The 16,619-nt window shown below is 39.4% G+C and overlaps 1 protein-coding gene across 4 annotated transcripts in view; it reads right to left on the minus strand.

The window, feature by feature from the left end:
• The window catches only part of Ac76E (adenylate cyclase type 2 Ac76E), a 266,968-nt gene extending 257,688 nt beyond the window's left edge, over positions 1–9,280 (minus strand). For all 4 annotated transcript variants that reach the window (XM_090169106.1, XM_090169108.1, XM_090169107.1 and 1 more), the window contains exon 1: positions 9,005–9,280. In XM_090169106.1, coding sequence (XP_090025232.1) covers positions 9,005–9,052 — 48 coding nt within the window. In that variant the 5' untranslated portion in view covers positions 9,053–9,280. The remainder of the gene's footprint in view (positions 1–9,004) is intronic.
• Between the last annotated feature and the right edge of the window lie 7,339 nt (positions 9,281–16,619).

A 16,619-nucleotide genomic window follows, 5' to 3' on the forward strand; every position in this document is an offset into this window, starting at 1 on the left:
GCCGTTGGGAGGGCGCCGGTGCGTGCCTGGAACAGTAGGCAGCTTCCTCGGCTGTTGTCATTTATGGCTTCTTTGGCTGGCTTTTGCTTTAAGGCGTAGTCCCGAAGGCTGTTCTTGCTACTGACCTCTTTTTTTCAGCGCGATTCGTTTGTGGCTGCGACGTCCCTCCATACCTGTTGTCGCCACAATTTTGTGGTGGGGCAGGTTCCCAGGTTCGCCCGGACCGCGAACTTCCTGTAGAGGCGATTTGTGCGGCGGCTCCATTGCGTTCGGTGGGCGGGCCTATCGATATAGTCGTATACCGTACGTATCTGGCGATCCGGGGAGCCTGTAGGCATGCTCCGAGGAAATTCATCTTCGCTCGGGCTTCCCGTGCCTCGAAAGTGGACCAGCCAATCTCCCCTTCTATGGCCGCGTTAGCCGTGATGGCGTTGCCTCCCAGGGACACCTTGCCAACTTCCCTTTGCCTTCGCTCGAGGATCTTCCAAGTTGTGGCATTTAGACACAAACTTTCCGTGGCAAACGTCAGGGCGGGGACGGCGACGGACTTCAACAGGGCGCGGCCCACCTCGTATCTGTCGTAAGACGCACGGCTCGTCGAGGAGATTGAACCTTTCAACCTATTCGCCTTCGTAATACGGGCCGCATTCGTAGCGTCGAGGTAGTCCTCGCGGGTGGATACTATTACCCCCAGGTATTTAGTCTCGTCTACCTCCGGGAGCGCCTGGCCATCTAGGTAGAACACCGTTGCCGGGAGATCTTCCGGTAGAAGAGCTTTTGGTGTAAAGTTCATTATTACCGACTTAGCGGGGCAGAATCGCATTGCTTTTCCTTTGGCGAACGTCCCAGCCGTATCGAGTAGCACCTGGAGATCTTTCGCTGAGTCGGCGATGAGATCCCGGTATTGTCCTGTCTGACCTATCTGCCGATGGCCATCGCAGGTGGAAACCCACCCCAGTACTACGTAGACGGTCTTCCAGCTCTTCCAGGACCAGTGCAAACAGAAGGGGCGATAGGGGGCATCCTTGTTTGACCCCAACCCTCACTGGGATCGCTTTGGTGGTGACATCCTCCCATTGTAGAAATACAGTCGCCTCGTTGTAAATGGCCTGGAAGTGGTCTATGACCGTCTCCGGAATGCTCACTCGTCGCATTGCGTCCCAGAGCACCGGGTACTGGATACTATCATGAGCGGCTTTGAGGTCGAGGAACGCAACATACATCTCTCGGTTTTCCAACTTCGCGGTCTCTATGAGGTTGGTTAGGACGAACACATTATCCGCAAGTGATCGACGAGGGCGGAACCCATTCTGCATGTCTCCCATCACTCCCCGGGACTCCAACCAGGGGACCAGGCGATTAAGCCAAAGTGTGACATACAGTTTGTACACATTGCTCGCTACCGTTATCGGCCGGTGCGCGTCAACTGCTTCCGGGTCTTTGCCCTTTCCTTTGAAAATGAGACGGACCCGCGACTTCTTCCACTGGTTCGGGACATCGTTTGAAGTACGAATATCGTTGAATAGACTCAGTAAGTCTGCCCGAGCTGTTGGTCCCAAGGCCTTCAGAAATTCGTTGGGAATATCGTCCGGGCCGACAGATTTTTCAGTCTTAAGAGCTTTAATAGCCGTGTCTAGTTCGTTCGCCGCGAACGGCATGAGTAGTTCATGATTGTCCCCCAGAGGTATTGGCGGTCTAGGAGCAGTGTGGAAGGTAGGAATTAGACTGAGCCAGCCTTCTTGGTTGCGGGAGAAGTTGTCCGTAATAATGTCCGCTATGTCGCTGTTATTCTTTCGCAGGTGACCGTCGGCGCTTTTTAATCCTTCCGGCTTTGGTTTGCCGTGTCCACCCTTGGACCGTTTGAAGAATCTCCAGAACTTTTTCGCCGCGTGACGGCCAGCAGTGTGGATGGCGTGGGCGGTCTTGCTGTTCATTGAGCGGATCGTGTTTGCTAAGAGTGTTTGAACCGCTGCCTTCTCTTTACGGTATTTGTTACCGCTACTTTCGATTTGGTCAGGATCGCCAATCTTCCTTGCCCTGCGGTAGTCCACGTTAGCGGCTTTTCGCGCTCTTCGCGCCGTCTTCAATTCAGGCGTATACCACTGCAGGTGTCTATTTGTTGCTCCTATGGCACGTGGTTTCGTTTTCCCACATGTAACGTGGCCCGCGTGAAGACATCGTACCGGTACGGAGTTTCCAATTTTTGTAGGGCTACTTCGAGGGTGTTCGTAAACCGCTGCAGCTTTCCGTCGTCCCGCACTTTCCACGTTGGGCGAGTTACTGTGTACATAAAGCATAGTCGATACATGTGCCCTGGTCCCCGCGTTGCCATGTCTTCCGGCCTTCGCATATAGGGACGCTTTCGGAATGACGCCCCCTATCGAGACTTTCTCGAAGACTACGCGGGACAGTGGCCGCAAAACAGCAATGTCCCCCTCTGTTAACAGTCCGTCTCTCAGTTCAAAAACTATCATTATTTCAGTCATTTAGAAGTGTCATTCTTTTGAAATAATATTATAGACTTATGAAACTACGTAAGGATTTTCGACCAAAGAGAACTAAAATAGTTTCTGGAGGTTTTTTGGGATTTAAATTCGTATTGACAAAAGTGACATAATTACCAAAAGTGTGTCAATCGGACCTATTTCTTAATGAATGTTACGAGCGAAATAAAAGTTGGGAGGGGAGAAGGGAAAGTATGCCTTGGGGATTGAAGGAAGTTAAAACCCACAAACAACGCCTCGTAGTGAGGAACGGAGTAACTAAGTAGCACTGGTCAAAGTTAGGGTATTTTTTGATTTTTCGTCGATTATCTACCTACGATATAATACCATAGACTAAAAAATGATCCAGAAAGGCGACAATAAATAGTCTTTTATGTGGTCGATCTCGAGTCGAGCATTCATTAAACCTTTAGCATATTATTACTAGGCCTAAATCATCAAGCTACTTTTAAAGCCATTAATTCAGGTCGCCGGGTTACAACGCCTAGGAGGGTGGTGGCAAGCCCTACATTCCACGCGAGCCAACAGCTCCCTACACTCACTATTACCGTTAACCTCTACAAGTTTTTATGGAAGGGGAAAACGAAGAGCTCGGGGAAAAACCTCTCAAACCAGTGGGGAGGGAACTTTCAAACTAAATACTTGTATTAATAATAAAATTGACATATTTTGTAGCAGAAGAGGTAGATTTTTTAAGGAGGAAGACTACAGTGGCCATTGTCTACTTTCGCGCTATTTCAAGCTGAAATCTTTTAATTTTGTATTTTAATTTAAAAAATTAATATTCAAGTGTAGAACAGCCTCTTGTTTAGTGCTTAAAATAATTTTGACAATTTTAAATTTAAAAGTAATTAAGTTATTACGTTTTAATTCGGACCCCCGGAGCTAAACAAGTTGGGCAAGCGCCCAAACTACCCTTTAGTTAGGACCTCATATCTCGTTAACTATTAATATTAGAATTATCAAAATTATTTTAAGCACTAGAGGAAGGTTTAGTCTAATAAGAAAAATATAATTCAATTATGTAATTGTTAAAACAGAATCGTTCAGCTTGAACGAAAAAGAGGCTTTTACTGTATTCTTCCCCCTTAAGAAACAAAATAATGCAATTTTGCTAACTAAGGGAATTTGGCTTATCGAAATAGCGGACGTAATTAATTTTAACAGGTTAAAACTAATTTCTAAATTTCGCACTAGAAACAGTAAAGTAGACGATTATTAAAATTACGCGTAATCCCATTGAGGAAGCTAAATCGGAGGTGAAATCCTCAGCCATCGTGTGAACAATTTTCGTACTATTGCGACCGCAAAAATTCAATATAAAAGGATTTTTTGATGGAAAGTTTGAACAGCGTACGGTGCCCAATTAACTAATTTGGAACCAGTGATATTGCATAAACCCTAAAAATTGCAATTTAAAGCTTTGAACAATGTTACAAAACACACTGAATGACAGATAAGTGACTATTAAAATTTAATTTCGTAAAAAATTGATCTTAATAATTGAGTTTCTACAATAAAAAGTGGTCTTTCCCAATTTGTTAAAATATTGCTCTTACGTCACAAAATACAGCTTTATTGGTGTATTCTTAGCAGGCGTGATTTGCACGCGCGCTAGAAAAATTTATATAACTCTGGCGACTGCAGCGCGCGCTCGTAGGCTTCTAATTTAAGTAAGACTAAGAGACTGTGACGTAAGAGCAAAATGTAAACAATAAGGCCACGTTACTTTATATAAATAACTATTTAGTATTAATCGTTAACTACCATATAATTTTATTTACCACACAATTTACCAATTGATAAATATCACTTCGCTACACTGGATATTTTCCACCCGGTTTTTTAACATAAATGTCTTTTCATTATTAACATGAGTAACATAAATTACAATAAGTAAGCCTATTAGCAAAATTATCCGCGAACTGCTTTTCAGAATTATTGCGCAATCAAGGTTTAGTTAAGCACAGAGCCACCTATTGTCTAAATTTGATTCTGTAAAAACATTTGTTCATGTTATACTCAAATGCAGGTTGAGAAAGGCAAAATATCTAGTACATTTAGAGGAAAAATACTAGCACGAATTTCTGTTGAATTCCTGAGGGTTCCTAAGCGTACTGTTATATTAATCCATTTTACAAATGTATACTGCGTAAATTTATCATTAAATATTTAATGTAAATTGTTATTTTCAAACTTCATTATAGCGTATTTTGATTATTATGCTCCTAAACCATCATCAAATCGCACGTTTATGTACGTCAAGGCGGTAATCTCGGCTCTACCCGTTCTATATTTACCCTGGACTCGCCAAACGGAATTTTTTTGGTTATGCCTCACTTGTAGTACTTAATAAAATTAAATTATTACAACTGTTTTTAAATCCTATCTATGTAAATTAATTAATGACACTTTTAAATATAACGCAATAGACGGTATTTTCCAAAATTATATAAGGCGCGGGTATTAGAAATTCAACCGTAAACAGGCACAGGCCAAATTTGAAATTCCCACCGCTGTTTTCCCAGTATCTTTCCGCCAAATGTATTCCAGCAGCCTAAATAAATTATTGACTAGACCTTTAAAGATTTTTCAAAACACTTTTATTTCAAGATATTTTTCGAACTAACACTAACGTCGTAAGACCTATACTGCAAAACAGCCTCAATTGAACTTCTGGGAAATTTTCAAGGTTCTATAGTTATTTATCGCGTCAAAACATATTTCTAACACCAGAAGTATATAACACAGCTCTTACGACTATGGATGCACAGAGATATCGGCCTATTTTTCTAATATCAGTATCGGCCAATATCGGCTTAAACGACGCCGATATTGGCCGATACCGGTATTAGAACAATATTTTCAGAAAAACATTTGAAAATTAGAAAACTAACTAAGGATAATATTTTATTTGATTGGCCGCGCCCCGGACGCCAGACTTCAGAAGCTATATCATACCTTTTTTTCGACAGGAGGTTTTGAGTGTAAAAAAAAACAACGATATTCGATTTGTGATAGAAGTTATGTATCACGTAAAATGAAAAGAAACATATTCGGATATTTTCTTGCAAACTTTTTTTCACGAAAAATGAGAATAAAATGGTATGACCATTGAATTGGGAATAATACTGCTAGAATTAAAATTACGATTTCGGTTGCCATGGTTACGTGGGACCTGTTCTGATAAGACTGTATGAAATTCATCTTTATAATTAGGCGGTAGCGCCATCTATATTTTGTAAAGTTATATGGCTAAAAATAAATTATTAGCTAACTCACCGTAACTTGAGTTAAAAAGGATCGTGTTGACAGAATAAAATTATTTTTTAACAACTTCAAAGGTTTGTTTGTTACGAGTAATCATACATTTCAATTTCGCATCAGATTCGCGAAAATATTCAATTGCAATATAGTTTCCACCACTAGAGACAGATGCCGCCACGGTAGAACGATATAGTTGATAAAGTCTCCTTATTGGTCCCGCGCCAGTCAGATTTATTTATACCTCTATTTATTCCCAACTCAATGGGTATGACAGTGCACTGAACCGTCTTTTACAACGATATTATCATATACACTACGGTTATGATAGATAACTTTGTTAATATCTTCCGATATATCGGCCACGAATAGCCGATATATCGGCTGTACCCATATCGGTGCATCCCTATGACTAGAGTACACAGCCTGTTGAGTCACACAGCAACATTTAGTGATTTAAGTGACTAATAATTTTAAAAATAGTGACTAAAAATAAAGAAGAAAAACCAAGGTTTTAAACGTTAAAAAAATGCTTTGGCGCTCGAGAACACACAAGCAGACGAATGTAAATGATCAGGCTCCTTCTAGGGCTGCTGCAGCGCCAAAATGAACAAGCTATAGAAATAGTAATTTGTTTTATAAATGTAATATTTTTTTCGCTAAATCACACGAAGTTCATTTTTTGAAGACAAATAAATAATATTAAAAACGACCCCAATTCTACCATGGTGGGTCCAAAATTAACTTGGTTAAAACATTTTGTGGTTAAATTTTAAGTTCTATAAAATGCCACTTAAATTTATATCCAGGAAGCGTAGAAATGTAAATATTGGGGATGAATAAAATTGCTAGCTATATGTACATTAACTTCATAAACCCAAGAGAAATTTTATCGAAAAAGAATTTTTCGAGTTCCTAGGTTTTAGAAATAAAGTGGCGAAACTTAAACTCGCTAATTTAAATTAATGTTTAGACAAACTGCATTTTTCGAGTTACCCGGTTTTTTAGATAAGGTACCGAAACGCGACCGAGTTAGGCTAGGCGCCCACTGGCTCTCCGTTTCGTATCAGTCCTGCCTTCCACAAGGCATTGCCTCCGTTACGAAGCAAAGCAGTGAGCGCCTGGCTTTAGATGGCGCCAGTATCAAATGGTACGAAAATCAAATATGACAATATTACGTACGCGGGTTGTGGGGTCCCGCGAATTGGCCAGAAATCTCACTTAAAATTAAAATTTCCTAATGCAACTGAAAACGTAGTTCGGAAATGATCAGTACTAACTAAAAATATAATATTCAACCAAGTCGGCCTTTAATTTTAAAAAAGTACGTAGATAAGTCGAATATAGCCATATATCACTAAAATGGGCAAATGACCAGCTTGTGGGGCCCCGATCTCCATAACGCATAGCGGGCAACCGAGGGCATAATATTTCCTTTCGATTGAGATATCCCTGGCATGTGGATACCGCATCAAGGATTGAAATACTACAAGGATAATATGTAAAAATTACATAAATATGACCATAAGTATCATAATAACGATAAGTATGACACTTCCTATTGTTTCAATGCTAATTTTCTAACCGAAACTATTTTCAACGCTAATCTTCCCGCCAAGCTCCGACTTGGACACAGCGTTGCCAGATCGAAAATATTAAATTATCGTATCTAGGCCAAAAAATTGATTTGGGTACATTTGTACGAATTTCATTCGTCCGAACGGTGGTACAAATATCCGAATGATCATTTGTCCGAATGCCGGAAAACAGGATCGTATGTCCGAAAACGTATTTCATTTGCCCGAAAAATTTATCACAACTTTTGTTGGTGATTTAGTAGTTCAATTTATCTTAACTTTACTCGCGAATCGTTTGTCCGTTTTTTTGAACATTAAGAATTGTTTTTTTTTTTAAATATTGTTAATATAAGAAAATAGTAACATTAACGTGAGCCTAAGCTAAGCTAACCTAACCTAACCTAAAATATCCACAACATTCAACGCAATTCCCACTTACTAACAAACAACGATATTTACAATGTAGTTTTTTATTTTTAATTCTTGCACTAAAAAAAATCCGGACAAAAAAAAACAGCAATAAGAAATACTAATTTAGCGACAGAATTCGGACAAGTGATGCTACCGATTCGGACGAATGAAACAAACAAGTTGTCCAATTCGAACAATTGAAACATTTGTTATTTCGGCGGTTCGGACGAATGAAATTCGAACATTTGTTCCACCGTTCGGACGATTGAAACTCGAACAAATGTACCTACCCCAAAAAATTATCGATTTTCTTGGAAAATTATCGCACATTTCTTTTTGGCGCTAAATTTGAATTCCTACATAAATGCGTGGAATTTAAATGATTTTTTTGTTAGCACCACGGGAGTTTCATTTCAGTGAAATAAATGTCTATTATCATAATTAACTGAACTTAATATGTTTCAAAATGTATAACAAAATGCGGTAACAGCTAGGAGTAATAAACTCATACTCAGGACTCCGTTACTAGTTATCAGTAAAATATTCCCCAAAGTGACAAACTTATGGGAAATATTATAGACTTATGATCATAAGTATATAATTACACGAATTAATAAGTAAAAATATATGAATACACGATTTAATAAATAATAAGTATACAGGGTGTTTCAAAAGGTTATGCAAAAATTTTAGGGAGTTGTAAGGGGTGAGTTGAGTTGGTTTTGCGCTTGTTGCAGCCTACTTCCAGGGGCTAGTAGGCCACACTTTGAAACTCTCTGGCGCTCTTTAAACTCATCGTAGGAAAATGGGAAACAAACAGGCATACTTCTCAACTCACCCCTACAACTCCTTCAAATTTTTGCATAACCTTTTGCAGCACTCTGTATAATTACACGAATTAATAAGTAAAAACTATATGAACACACGATTTAATAAGTAAAAACTATATGAACACACGATTTAATAAGTAAAAACTATATGAACACACGATTTAATAAGTAAAAACTATATGAACACACGATTTAATAAGTAAAAACTATATGAACACACGATTTAATAAGTAAAAACTATATGAATACACGATTTAATAAGTAAAAACTATATGAATACACGATTTAATAAGTAAAAACTATATGAATACACGATTTAATAAGTAAAAACTATATAAACACACGATTTAATAAATTAAAACTATATGAGCACACGAATAAGAAAATGAATAAATGGATAAACACGTTCGACACTGACCTCGCTTTGATGATTGTCACTATTTTTCGTCATTTTCAGCTTTTCCATATCAAGTTTCCAGCATGGAAATTGTTTAACCAATTACGGAGACCAATGCCGGGTTATGTTTTCCAAGTCCCGACTGGATTTGGCGGGAAATTATCGGCGAACGGGTAATCCTGGCCACGCCGAGTCATTTTGTCCGAAACCGAAACGACGGGGTCGGGCCGCGCCAACAAACTGTGGAGGCTTTTGTTTCAACTGCTGGTCGCGGGGAGACGCGTGTCGCCGGCTTGAGGGGAGACCAGCAACTGGTGGAACTGCCAACTCCTGCCATCGCGTTTATCTCTCTCGCCGGCGAAGAGGAAAATCGAAAACGGAGTCTATGTACAGCAAAGGTGGGAGCCGCGGATCTCAATACTCGGATTCTTCAACGACTTATTGCTCCTTGAGACAGTACCGACATCTAGTGGCCTTCTCCGGCCTCACTTTGCCCGGGCTCGGGGCTGTTCTCGAGCTACGCGATAATTATGTTTTGCGTCTTGATTCATTAGCATAAGCAACGGTATAGGCTTTGTGCGTAGTTTAAATTTTGGTCATAAGTATCGTTTTAAATTAAATATATGAAAGCGGTCTGCTCGTTCAAAATTGTCTCTGCAATCAGAGGGGTAGCGAGGGGGGGCAAGGGGGCATCGTCCCCGGGCGCCGATGGCTAGGGGGCTCCAAAAGGGTGCCCAAAGCTCTGTCCAAAGTAGTATGTAAAATGAATTTGTTGGATTATATATTAAACTCATTTTTCTTCAAACCTGAACGAACCATTGAGATATAGACGGTGCCACAGGTAGAATGATAAAGTTTTCTCGTCATTTGGGACCAGACGGCAGTATTCTTATTTTTTAAAAACTTGTTTCGCGAAATACTGATATCCGACTTTTTATTTGGACCTCTGATTAATATTCCCAACTCAATGAGTCACCCACCCATACACACAATTGACGCAAGGCCAAGCTCACAGCATAGACGCAAAGACCAAACAATTTTAGGGATTAATATATTATTTTTTTAATTAACTAAAATCTTGAAGGAAAAAAACCACTAACACCCAAAGCATTTTATTTTTAAACTGTCCCAGCTAATTTTTAAACTGGTCTGTGATAGTGCCTTATTTCTCACACTGCTCTGCATAACAGCTGAAACTTTCAGCTGTTATGTAGAGCAGGCTTGGAAATAAGGTTTATTTCTAAACTGGTCTATTTGACCAGTGACTCCCAAGTCTTGAATTATTTAAGTGGTCACATAGACCAGTTGGTTAGTAATACGGTAGATAATTTTAAATTAATAAACTGGACGCTGGACCAGTTAATTAAAAAAAACTGGTCCGAGCAATTCATAAACTGGTTTTTGACCCAGTGACCACCGCTTATTTCCAAGCCTGATGCAGAGTAGCGTGGGAAATAAGGCGGTGGCAGTGGGCAAATGACCAGTTTAAAAATTGCCTGGACCAGTTTATTAATTAAATCGGAGGGGGTCAGTGGTCCCCTAGACCACTTATTTAATTCAAATTGGCCTTAAGATTTAAGTTTAGCAGACTACTTGCCCTCCGATCCCTTACCAGTTTATTTATTCCAGGAAACGGGGGTTGCTTTAACCAAATTCCTTATTTCCCACCCTGGCTGAAAGTTCAACCGAAAAACATAGAAATTCAAAAGGTGTCTGCTATTTCTTCACATATTTAGTTTACGGATGTTAAGGCAGATGGCGCTATATTTCCTAAGCTCGAAGCCTATAATAATTAGTATGACGCGTTTGTTTTTCTTCAATGATAGGCTGATTCACCAGAACTGTTTAATTATTGTTTACGTAAGTGTTAAATTTTACTTGAATTGTAATATGATCACACATTTTTTTGTGTGCTTCAGTCATTAGGCTTAAAACGTTATAAGGTGGTTGATTTTCGATTGTTCTGGGATTTCAGAGTAGGGTAAGAAGAGTAAGGCTATGACGTCATTTTACTCCAATTCTGTGGCCGCAAATAGTTCGAGTCGGAGTAAAAACGTTTTTCCAAAATAGCTGCCTATGTGGTCTTTTTAGCAGATAAATTCTGGCTAGAAGACGACTAAATCCGATTTACCCCTTTGCACCTCCTTTTCAGAAGGAGTAAAAAGAGTAGCCCTAATTATCCGGATGAAGCGAATAGTTTATGGGGCGGAGTAATTCTCATCCCCGGAACAGTCGAATAAAACGTTTTAGGGTAAAAAGTGTACACTTTTAGTCAATTCTTCGTCACTCGATCTCTTTGGAGCGCGTCAGGTGACTAACGACGTAAGTTCAATCTCGGAGGAATAAAGTGGGGAGGAGTTATCGCGGCTTGATATTGGTTTCACATGTGGGTTAACCGCTGAAGCCCCGCCCCGGAATCGTCGCTATTTACACCTCGCGCCATCTGTATTGGAATTTATAAATCGTGCATACTTAAATGTATTTAATCGTGGTAATCGCTATTACATTTTTAATCCAATTTAATCACGATTTAATCTTGAATTAACCTTTTCCATCTTGATTTATTCACAAGTTAATCTGTTTAATCAGCTTAACCACGATTTAATCAGATTAATCGCTATTTAATAAAATTAATCGCGATTTAAACAGCTTAATCACGATTTAAGCAGCTTTATCCCGATTCAATCAGATTAATCGCTATTTAATCAAATTAATCACGATTTAAACAGCTTAATCACGATTTAAGCAGCTTTATCGCGATTCAATCAGATTAATCGTGATTTACTCAAATTAACCGCGATTTAATCAGCTTAATCACGATTTAATCAGCTTAATCGTGATTTAATCAGCTTAATAGCAAGCGGACGCAAATTGGTGATGAAGCCCGTAATGCAGTTTGTCTTGTAAACAGTTCTCAGTAAAATTTTTGCATGTGAAGAATAGGAAGTGTCACACTTATGAAATAATATTAAACACTTATGGTAACACAATGAGAATACGAATGACAATTAGGAAAAATTATCACCGAACTGATTTTCAGAATTATTGCGCAATCAAAGATTAGGTCGGCACCATAGATATAGGAAACGTATATAAAGGTCTAGATAAAATATTTCAAAGGGAGTGAATACGGAGGTGGCAGCTAGCAGAAACGCGTAATTTCTGCAGGCTATCCTTATAAGGCGCTATCTATCGGTAAGAAAGCTCGTGCTATCGTCGCGAGAGCCATTGTCTCCTGCTTAAAAATTATACTAAAAGTCACCAACAGATGGTGTCTAAAGACTACTACGGCCTGTGGAAAGGTCAAGCACTTAGTACTAAAATGCTACGAGAGCTCGCGCTCTTGATCACGTACCTTCCTCGGTGTCTGCTGGGTGCCAATTCCGTATTTTATGTTAGGCTGAGACGCCCCGAAATGTATCTAGACCTTTATATCAGAATCCCCTAAGTGTCTAAAACTCTAAATATGCCTTTCTGCGTTTTACCATAGACAATAAACTGTTTATTGTCCATGGTTTTACGTACTCACTTCAGCCAATCATGAGATAGGAATTTGTCGTTGACTCGTTACACAAAACCTTAACCAGTGAAGAAAGTTACTAAATTGATTCTTAAACAAATTCGTGTACTACTATCAAATCGGTTGATAACCATAAATAAACGAATTTACTGTTAATATTTTCGATCAATACGAAAGATGCGTATTACAACTTGGATTAATAATATATATCACTTCGACATTTTTCTGTCCACAAATGGTTTTTACGATCCCCTCACCACGTAGCGGGAGATTCTTGAAACTTCAGTAACAAACCAGAAACCTCGTGCTTTTAATACTAGGCCTAAAAGCGCGTTTTGATACAAGCGCGATTTGCAACTTCGATCTTGGATTGGTTTCTTTTACATACAGGTAATTGGACTTATAATATTGAACTTCTTCTTTTTAATTAAGTAAATTGACTTGCAGTGATAACGTGGGAAGAACCAAGATATTTTCAAAATCCCGGTCGCGAGAGTAGAACCCGTAACAAACGGAAACGGATTTTAAACGACTTCCCTCGAAAACACATCTTCTGGTTCTCATTTATTCCCCTTCGCAAATGCCCAAACATTGCCCATCGGCGGACGCGGCGAAATGCACGCGTTGACGGTAGAATCTTAGATTAAGAATATGTTAAACATATTCTTAATCCAAGGTAGAATGATATTATTAATTATTGTAGTACACAAACCGGTTTGACCAACCAAAGCTTAGGAGCTAAAATGAACTACACTATAGTGTCAAGTGCTGTTAATGCAATTAATTTGCAAATTAATTAAGGCTGGGCGAATAACCGAATTAACCGAATAATTCGATCGTTAAATATTCGGCGAATATTCGGAAAATATTCGGGAAGATATTCGTCAAATATTTGGAAGATATTCGGCGAAAAAAAATTACCCTAAAAAGTTAAAATGTGATTTTCTTATTTAATACCGATATATACTTCAATATTGTAGTACCAAAGATTTGTACTCTAGTGATATTTTAAAATAAAATATATTTTTTATTTTGGGATGCTCAATGGTACTTTAAACTGATACAATTCTACCATTTAGATATTAATTGTTTTTTAATATTTAGACTATTAGATCTGTTATTCGACAAATATTTGGGTCAATATTCGGTATAGTATTCGGCGAATATTCGGTATAGTATTCGATGAATATTTGGGCCTATTATTCGACGAATATTCGATACGGTAATATTTGTACTAAGCCTAACTATTCGGTATTTGGTTCAAAAACTACTATTCGTCTCGGTATTCGATTAGAAATTTATTGGGTATTCGATATTGGTCTCGATAGGCTAAAAATGCTATTCGCCCAGCCTTAAAATTAGTGAAGTTCTCGGAGACTCAGGTTCTAAAATAAATTTGCATTGTGACCATTGTCAAACAAAAGAAGCAGGTTTATTGGAACAAATAGTTGAAATTCAGGTTGAACTTTTCTGAGGCATCTACAAGGCTGGAGTCTTTGCAGATACTTTTGAGCCTCTTATAGCCTTGCTCCATTTTCGGAAAGTGATCACTGAACCGTATTGGTCATTTTCCCCAACCTTTTCTTTTTCTGCACAAACCGAGTGAGTTTATTAATTTCAATAAAACTACATTTGGCTGATTAAAATTCCGACACAAAAAATTTATTCTCAATTTAGAGGTGTTCCATTGGCTTAAATACATATGTTATTAGCCAATAGTGTGACTCCCAAAATTACTAGGATGAATAAAATGGTTAAAATCTAACGTAGTCCACCTTTTTACTGGTTCGTGGTGAAACAAACCGTTAGTGAAGATTTTTGAATGGAATAAAGGTACAGTTGCTTACTTATGAGTAATTATGTTACATATGATAATACCATGTGTAACATAATCACACATAAGTATTCCTATGTATAACATGTCCAAAGATAAAAATTCCTAGCGCTATTCGTAGCTAACTCGTGGAGTCGTAGATAAGCCCCGCCTTGAAACGGCTGTCATGACATTAATTTCACTTCACACATCACAAGGCAAAACGCTACACGATCCTGCGAACTAACCACGTGACCGCCATGGGCGTTTTAATGTCATGGCCGACAATAGGCGTTACCATGGCAACGAACGAAACTCACACCCACGAGCTAGCTACGAATTTAAAAGCTTGCCATGAAAGCCAAGTCTTCTGATCGTGAGGCTCGAGTTAAATTAAAAAATTGTTAGAAACGCGCGTTTTCCAAAATCTGCAACAATTGGTACGTTCAGTGGCTCTTAAAAAAAGGCATCGATGCGCATCGGGGGAAAAAATCTACTGTACGACTTTTCGCGTTTCCGGTTTTGACGTCACGATGCTCATCGAAGGCATCTTCTTTTTTCTAAACGCGTACAATTGCTAAAATTTCGTTAGTACCATCTGTCACTTATAGATGTCGCTATCATTTGATGGCATCGATTTTAACAAGTGGGCCCAGGCCGTAGTATTAGTTCCACATCGGTGTATTCCGTTGGGCAAACCCATACACCCATAGTAGACAAAGGTAGGCAAACTAATACAAAAGCTGTTGAGGCTACGTGATTTGTTATCGTTTGATATATAAATTGCCATCCTAAATTTAAGAGTGGATGCCGCCCACCATCATCAGACCCGGGTGGGCAAACTAATATAAAAGCTGTTGAGGCCATGTGATTTCCTATCGTTTGATATATAATTAACCATCCTATGTTAAAGAGTGGCCACCGCCCACTCTCAGGATACCCGGGTGGGCAATCCAATACAATAGCTGTTGAGGCTATGTGATTTCCTATCATTTGATATATAATTTACCATCCTATGTTAAAGAGTGGCCACCGCCCACTCTCAGGATACCCGGGTGGGCAATCCAATACAATAGCTGTTGAGGCTATGTGATTTCCTATCATTTGATATATAATTTACCATCCTATGTTAAAGAGTGGCCACCGCCCACTCTCAGGATACCCGGGTGGGCAATCCAATACAATAGCTGTTGAGGCTATGTGATTTCCTATCATTTGATATATAATTTACCATCCTATGTTAAAGAGTGGCCACCGCCCACTCTCAGGATACCCGGGTGGGCAATCCAATACAATAGCTGTTGAGGCTATGTGATTTCCTATCATTTGATATATAATTTACCATCCTATGTTAAAGAGTGGCCACCGCCCACTCTCAGGATACCCGGGTGGGCAATCCAATACAATAGCTGTTGAGGCTATGTGATTTCCTATCGTTTGATATATAATTTACCATCCTATGTTAAAGAGTGGCCACCGCCCACTCTCAGGATACCCGGGTGGGCAATCCAATACAATAGCTGTTGAGGCTATGTGATTTCCTATCATTTGATATATAATTTACCATCCTATGTTAAAGAGTGGCCACCGCCCACTCTCAGGATACCCGGGTGGGCAATCCAATACAATAGCTGTTGAGGCTATGTGATTTCCTATCATTTGATATATAATTTACCATCCTATGTTAAAGAGTGGCCACCGCCCACTCTCAGGATACCCGGGTGGGCAATCCAATACAATAGCTGTTGAGGCTATGTGATTTCCTATCATTTGATATATAATTTACCATCCTATGTTAAAGAGTGGCCACCGCCCACTCTCAGGATACCCGGGTGGGCAATCCAATACAATAGCTGTTGAGGCTATGTGATTTCCTATCGTTTGATATATAATTTACCATCCTATGTTAAAGAGTGGCCACCGCCCACTCTCAGGATACCCGGGTGGGCAATCCAATACAATAGCTGTTGAGGCTATGTGATTTCCTATCGTTTGATATATAATTTACCATCCTATGTTAAAGAGTGGCCAGCGCCCACTCTCAGGATACCCGGGTGGGCAATCCAATACAATAGCTGTTGAGGCTATGTGATTTCCTATCGTTTGATATATAATTTACCATCCTATGTTAAAGAGTGGCCACCGCCCACTCTCAGGATACCCGGGTGGGCAATCCAATACAATAGCTGTTGAGGCTATGTGATTTCCTATCATTTGATATATAATTTACCATCCTATGTTAAAGAGTGGCCACCGCCCACTCTCAGGATACCCGGGTGGGCAATCCAATACAATAGCTGTTG

Source organism: Leiobunum rupestre, chromosome 3 (genome assembly GCF_980474605.1).
Source record: "Leiobunum rupestre chromosome 3, qqLeiRupe1.1.hap1, whole genome shotgun sequence".
In the NCBI taxonomy this organism is placed as follows: domain Eukaryota; kingdom Metazoa; phylum Arthropoda; class Arachnida; order Opiliones; family Sclerosomatidae; genus Leiobunum; species Leiobunum rupestre.